Source organism: Odocoileus virginianus, chromosome 23, assembly GCF_023699985.2.
Source record: "Odocoileus virginianus isolate 20LAN1187 ecotype Illinois chromosome 23, Ovbor_1.2, whole genome shotgun sequence".
Lineage (NCBI taxonomy): Eukaryota > Metazoa > Chordata > Mammalia > Artiodactyla > Cervidae > Odocoileus > Odocoileus virginianus.
In genome coordinates, this window is record NC_069696.1 from 30,070,216 (window position 1) to 30,077,446 (window position 7,231).

Here is a 7,231-nt window from a genome sequence, read left to right on the forward strand (position 1 = left end):
CTTAACTTGATCTCAGAAAACTTAAAATTCCATCACTTACTAGCTAAGTATCCTTAAGTAAGTTACAACCTCTCAGAGACCATTTTTATCAATAAAATGAAACTATGACCACCTTTCTTATAGTATAAACCTCTGCAAATTCTAAACAACTAAAAAGTATGGTATTACTTAATCAGAAATCTTTCTCTAAACTTCTTTCCCCTTGTTTTAAAGCAAAAAAACTGATGAGAATTCCGAATGTGCCAAGTCTATGCGCTCTCTTATCTTCTCTGACCTACACTGTTCACCAATCAAAAACCTTAGCAGCAGTGATACTCACTCCTCTTCAACCTTTTATAAAAATGTCATGTATCTTTGTTTATTAAAATAAACTACTGAATTCTCCTGCTTTTCTTGTAGTTGAACTACACCAAGAATTTATAAAGCGTCAGTTCCCTCAGAGACTCCCGGTCACTTGGAGATAAGAGACAATCTCCGAAACCTTTTCCCAGGTGACTACTCCAGTGACGGGACGTCAGCTTCAAAGTTCACAGGCAATCAATGCTTCTCTGGGTCAAGTCTTCTGATTTGGCAGACATCATATCAGAGTTAATGGGTTTGAAATTATAAGCTTTTTCTTCCCCCCAAATAAAGGACAGCCTTTTGCTTTTTTTCTTTAAAATTTATATTACACTTAAACAATTTTGACCAAAAGGTTTCCTAAACTTTTTTTTTTTAATCACATTCTTAATACATCATTCTTGACCTCTGATAGGAAACAGAGCATAATGGAATTCCTCAGATTTTCAGAGAAGATGGGCACTTCTGCTAAAATCATATTCAGAATCCCAGGAAAACCACTGTGCTTTGCTTAACTTAAATTCTATTAAAACTCCCTTTTACTTTCGATTTAAATGGTGGAGTATGCTGGCTTTAGGAACAGGTGAACTATTTAATCCTCCTCAAAGTAAAAAATAAAGAAACCCATCAGCACTGAACTGACTTGCCAAGAGGAAATACAGAGTGACTCTTACATAGGTGGGCCACTCAAGTTAAGACTCTCCTTTTTACTAATGCGAAATTAGGAAACCTGGAAGCCATGTAAAAGTTGATTCTGTGTTTAACTCAGATCTTTGCAAATAAGGGTATTTTTCTTCATCTTCTTTCCTGCAGTACCAAAAATATTTGACATTTCCTTATGAACAGTTATCTACTCAATCCTCAAAATGCTACACTGCACAGACATCTTTCCATGGCCAACAGTGTCCTCAGAAACTATCTGAATGCAGTCAAGGTGTTTTTTTTTTTTTAAAAAGACATTACACACATAGTACCTTAACAGGGCATTTTGACCCGTTCTAGACTCTACAGCTTGGGACTCAGAGAAAGTTCTGGGCAATTTTTCAGAGCTGATTAAAAATCTGATAGTATCAGATCTAGAATAAAAGTTAAAGGATTAGGGTTGCTTAACTTGGAATAAAGAAGTCCAAGAAATAATCTAACAACATAAGCTATTTCAAAGATGAGCTGGTACTATGTTAAACTTAACCAGGAAGATTCAGACTATGCAAGAAATATGCTAATAAATACATTCCAGAAATTAGTTAAGAAGGACAGTTATGTGACAGTCCCTCCTGCAGGTCTTTGGGATTAAATAAATCCTTATCTGCTTCCAAGCATCTGAGTACAGTGCTGCCAGAAGGCAGTGGGGAATACTACCTGACCTCTCAAGCTCTCTGCCAGGCCTTTATTCTGTCATTTTGCTGTTAGTCATCCTTTGGTTCATTTTCATAAAACTGAAGAAGTCTGAAAATTATTAATTAATCAATTTGTAATTAAAAAAACAACTCTAACACTGCCTTGAATAAATTGAAAAAGGGCTGAAAAGCAAAGGTAAGGATTGGTTGGTGGTACCCTTATATATCAGCTGATATACATATCCACAGAAGCAAAGAATGAGCTTTCTAAAATGCATCAGGTAGTTGTAGGTTCTCCACTACTTCAACGTGAAAAGAAAACATGAAAATACTACTAAATAAATGCTTTTAATTCAATCATCAAGTGATTATACATCACCAGTGTCAACTCTACATGTGACATCAAAATATTAAAAAAAAAAAAAAAAACCAAAACCCCATAAAACAAAAGCCACCTTTTTAAAAATGACTATTAGATATGTCTCATCTTATAGACGAGGTAAATTCACATTTTCATCCTCTGAGAAAACTCTGCAATACACTCCCAATCAAAATACACATACACTAACACAGAGTGAGCATCACAGGTGGTATCTCTCCTGAGAGAAGATGGGCTGGGCTCTCATATCTATGGTTACTTACAACATCAGAGTAAAGCTGCGAAACCCAAATGCATTTCAGTTAACTTAATAAAAGTATGATTAGTATAACTGCTTTATAATGAGTAGCCAGAGAAAATGACCAGAGAAACCATTTTTTGTACCCAAAGGATGGGCCTGCACAAGTCAATATGCATAATATTAAAATAAGATTTACCTCTATCGTAGGATCATATTCATCCACAAAGTGATTCTGAATTAGCTGTATCGTCAAGGCACTCTTGCCTACGCCACCAGCTCCAACTACCACAAGTTTATATTCAGTCATTTTCAGCAGGCCTTATAATAAAAATAACGAAAATGTGACTAAATTAGAACACGTGCCGCACATGAGGTTAATGTAACCCAAATGCTCTATCAATACACAAATTCACCTTTATATGGGAAATTATTTTCAAAATACTTCACAAAATTCAATGACGGAAACACCAGTTGACTACAGATGTAATGAATTGTAGTTTGTTTACAAACTCCTTCATCAGCATTTGAGAACAATGCATTCAGACTGCACAGCGCTTTTACCTTCGACTCAGGTTGCTCTATCTAAAGAGCCAGTAGTCTGCTGATCTGCAGCAGTTAATGGCTCTCAAAGGAGCAAGCCACGACTTCGCTCAGGACAAGTGTCGAGTGCGCTGCTCTGTGTCCTGTGGACACACCCGCACGGAACCTGTTGACAGCTACCGCCACAGTATTCCTCACTGATGTGGGCCCCTAAGAGTTACAAGCAGATGCGCTGAGTGTCTCTGCTGGAGCTGACAGCTATAGAAAACTTTTTAAAAGCATTATTGTGGTCGTTCTCCAGGACAGGTAGCAAGAATCAAATTGGGGTGGCAGGAGGATTGCCAAAGCTAGATGCTATGCTGGGAAAATAAAAACTGAGACGCCACAGCAGATGAGGACAATATCTGGTGACATTTTAATCTGTAAATTATCTGCTGGGGAAAATAACGGTGTAAAAAATAAGACAACTTTGAGAATTTTGAACAATTCAGCATAGATGATCTGATCATCAATCACAATATATGCTATTATTAGTGCTGAAAAATAGCACTTTGAACAGAAAATAGAATTAAATGATATTAAAGACAAGCATGCTTTTAATGAGTGAATTTTTAAAAGATGTTTGTTATATCTCAGTAACCCATATGACTTTTACTCTCTGCTTGTCATATCAACTCCCAACAGTAGCAATAAATATCAACAACATGTAAGGTTTAACAGCGCCAACACTGACAATATTTTTTTAGTTAGCAGTTTCAAACTCTTTGAAATGAATGTATCTACTTTAATCTCCTTTCCCTCAATAACTACAAGATAATACTACAAATTTAAGTCGTGAACTGGCGATGTCCAGTACTAAAGGGCAAGTAATTCCAGATTAATGAAAGTGCAGATATACTATACAAACATTATATACACGCAGCATCCCATTTACTGAAGATCAAGAATTATCCCAGTAGGCACTCCACCACCCCACCACATCCTTGCTCTGGCTCTATTTCCTGAACCCATTCCCAAAGAGCAGACAGGCCCAGCAACTGCTGTATCACAGTTCCTCATGGGCCTGCTCTGTGCCACCTATCCTTGGCTAGGGCCACTGCCAACATGTATTATGTCCTGTTTGCTCCCTCTTTTCATTCCTAATATTGGCCATAGCAAATGTGATAGGTGAGGATAATCACACCAAACTGTATCCTCTAGTTCCCTGCCCACCCTACCCCTCCAATAAAATTTGGATAGCCTAGAACAGTAGTTCTCAAAATGTGGCGTTAGGAACCCTAGACTTTTGGAGAGGGTCCAAGAGGCGAAACCTGGTTTGATGATAATGGTATGAGATGATTTACCCTTCCCACTCTTATTCTTTCACAAGCGTATACAGAAGTTTCCAGACCTGTGATCACAATACATTGACTACAGAAGCAGCTATGAGGATCCAGCTGTCTTCTACTAAGCCATACAATTAGAGATTTGCGCAAGTGTGAAACAATGCCACTCTTCTCGCTAATTGTTGCATTTGTTTTGGAAAACAGTTACTTTTCATTAAATATTCTATTTCTGTTACCAAGTAAAGGGCTAATTATTTCTTTTTTAAAAATGAATTAATATTTTTTAATTCTCCATTTTCATTTCTGTTGTGGCAATATTGACACACTCCACATTGGGATCTTCAGTAATTTTGAAGAGTCCTTATGACCAGTAAGTGAGCTAGTCTGGGGAAGATTGTGGGCAAATACTGGATTAGTGCTTAGCTTGTATATACACATGTGAATTCTCAACACTACACACTTTCTGGTCTACTTTTTTATGCAGTGGTTATTTCTGAAAAAAATCTTTGACTTGGATTTCAAAAATCAAGTATTGTTTAAATCCACTAGAGAGAAATGCGTTCCCATGGAAGATCACAGGCCAAAGGAGTTCCCCTCGTCCAAAGCTACATAAGCTAGTAAGGGGTGGAACTGGGACCAGAACCAAGCATTTCATTCAGGCAAAAAATGTTCACTTTTTTGGTCATAAAAGAAAACGAATTATCATTTCATGTACTGTCTCTTAAAACCAAGAATGCCTGTGGACGGATACGGTCTAAGGTAAACAGTGCTGCTATCAACCATTTTTGACGTCTCTAGTCCACTACACGTTCGAGTCAGCATTTTGGACCTTAGTCACCTAAGAATGACATCACTCATAAGGTTGATTCTGAGATGATGACTGTGAACAGAATTTTTTCCCTTTGTAATTTCTTTTGAACGATTTTTTTTTTCCGTTACAAATGTAACATGTATATTAAGTAAAAACTAGAAAATGCTTTTTTTGTTCTTAACCCCTCGTTTTGGTGGATCTCAAGATTTAAGAAGGCCAGTTTAGGACTTCACCTGCACCACTGCACATTGCACATGCCTCAGAGTATTTCAGGCACTTGGCTGGCAGATTGCTACAATTAACTTCTCTTGTAGGTCGCTTTGGGGGAAAAAAAAAAAAAAAAAAAAGGCCTGTGAACCGTTTAGGAGTACTGTAATAACTCCTGGGATGGGGGTCAAATTTGTACGCATAGGGGGTAATATAGAAGGCATGGGGGAAAGGAAAACAGGCAAATTAAACTTCAAGTGCAATTTTAACTACTGCTGTCTACACTCAACTAGCAAGGAAACAGCCCGGCTTCTGCTGTGCGGGTTAGCTGCGTGTGTTTTAACTTGACAAAGCAAAACAGACCTTCTGGGATTAACTTTTTCCTTTACACGAAGTCCAGGCTTTACGTTGCAGGGTGTTGGCCACCTGTTCTTTCACCACCATCCCTACCTCCACCTCCTCCTTTGTGGCCACAGCAATGTCACAGCCCATACAAGGGGGGAGGGGAGCCGTCAGGAACTCGGCTGCAGATGCGTTTTTTCCAAACACAATAACCTCCATCAGTGGTCTCTAAGCACTTTCCCCTGCGCTGCCTGAACGCGACCTCGCCTCTTACTCATCTATCCCCCCCTACACACTGAAGGACCACAAGGCGTCCACGCTGCGCTCGGGGGAGAAGTTTATACCTTCGTCCCAGAGATGAGAGATGCAGCAGAGAAGGCAGCAACCGAGGCAGCCCAGTACTAGGAAGGGAGGAAGAGGTGCGGGAGCGGAGAGGAGGGTGAGGGAAGGACGGCGAGGGGGAAGGGAGGCCGGAACGCCGCGGGAGTAACCTCCACCGCACCCGACCGCCCAGAGGGGCGGCCCGCCCGGCCCGCGAGTTTCTCCCCGGCCGCCTCCAGCCGCGGCTCTCGGGGAGGAGGAAGGAAGGGGTTCCCCGTCCAGGAAGCAGCCCCAGCGGCGGCCGCCTCCAGCCTCACCCTCCTCAGCCCCGCACCGCCCATTCCTCATTCCCCGCGTCGCCGCGTCCCCGCGCCTCCCCCTGCAGACCGCCCCCCCACCCCCAGCACCGGCCCCGTCCGCCCGGCGGCCCTCCCGCCCAGGCCCCGCACCCGCGCCCCCTTCCCGCCCCTCCAGGGACCCCTAATTCATTCACTCGCCGCCGGCCCCGCCCGGCGCCGGCGAGGAGGGTCGGGACCCCAGCAGGAGCCGGGAGGGGTGGTCCGTTCTGTACCTCTCTCCCGCACCTGGGAGCCGCCGAGCCTCTGGCCCCCGCCGCTGCCTTCAGTCCCTGCGCCGCGCTCGCTCCCAGTCCGAAATGGCGGGGGCCGGGAGTACTGACCGAGCCGCCGCCGCCACCGCCGCTGCCGCCGCCGCCGCCACCGCCGCCGCTGTGCCTCCGCCGCCGCGGCCGCCGCCTAGGGAAATCGAGCTCCGAGCGCACCGATGAGTTCGGGGCCGGGCGGCCGCAGAGGGCAGAGCTATCGATGCGCTCGGTGCTCGATTCCTCTCCAGACGGGAGTGCGGGGAGGGAGCGGCTGAGGGCGGTGGGGGAAGAGGGAAGAGCAAGCCTGCTAGCGCCGCCGGGGAGAGGGAGGGGGCCGGCCCGGGCCGGGGAGGGGGCGGACCAGGCCGGCGGAGGAGGAGCGGGGGCCGGCGCGGCGGAGGAAGCGGGCGGCTGAGGCGGTGGAGGGTGGGGACGCGCGACCGGCGTAGTGGGAGGGCGGTTGGCTCTGGGCGGTGCCTCGGCGCCCGCCGGTGGGGGCGCCGGCGGATCCACGCGGGGCCCGCCCCCAGGCTCCAGCCGCAGGGCCCGGCCAAGAGCCGCAGACTCGGACCCCGGCCGGCTCGGGCTCGGTACCCCAGCGATGCCAAGGCCAGCGCCGCGCGCCGCTGTCGGGTCCACACGGTGGAGCTGCGAAAATCCCGCCACCCTTGGGGTCGGCCTGCACTTGGGTACATTCATTTACGATCATTTATTGCAAGTAAATAAACGTGCAGTCACCCAAAGTAGGAGGCTACTTGGGGGACCTCGGAAGAGACCTGGCCGCC

At 45.2% G+C, this 7,231-nt stretch overlaps 1 protein-coding gene across 4 annotated transcripts in view; it reads right to left on the reverse strand.

The window, feature by feature from the left end:
- Nucleotides 1–6,584, reverse strand: part of KRAS (KRAS proto-oncogene, GTPase) — a 44,512-nt gene extending 37,928 nt beyond the window's left edge. Inside the window, exons 1-2 of one of the 4 annotated variants that reach the window (XM_020908752.2) lie at nt 6,414–6,497; nt 2,493–2,614 (exon numbers count right to left, since the gene is read on the reverse strand). In XM_020908752.2, the coding sequence (XP_020764411.1) occupies nt 2,493–2,603 (111 nt within the window). In that variant the 5' untranslated portion in view covers nt 2,604–2,614; nt 6,414–6,497. Of the gene's footprint in view, nt 1–2,492; nt 2,615–6,413 lie in introns of all 4 variants that reach the window. The other 3 variants (XM_020908751.2, XM_020908748.2, XM_020908750.2) reach the window with 3 other exon arrangements.
- Between the last annotated feature and the right edge of the window lie 647 nt (nt 6,585–7,231).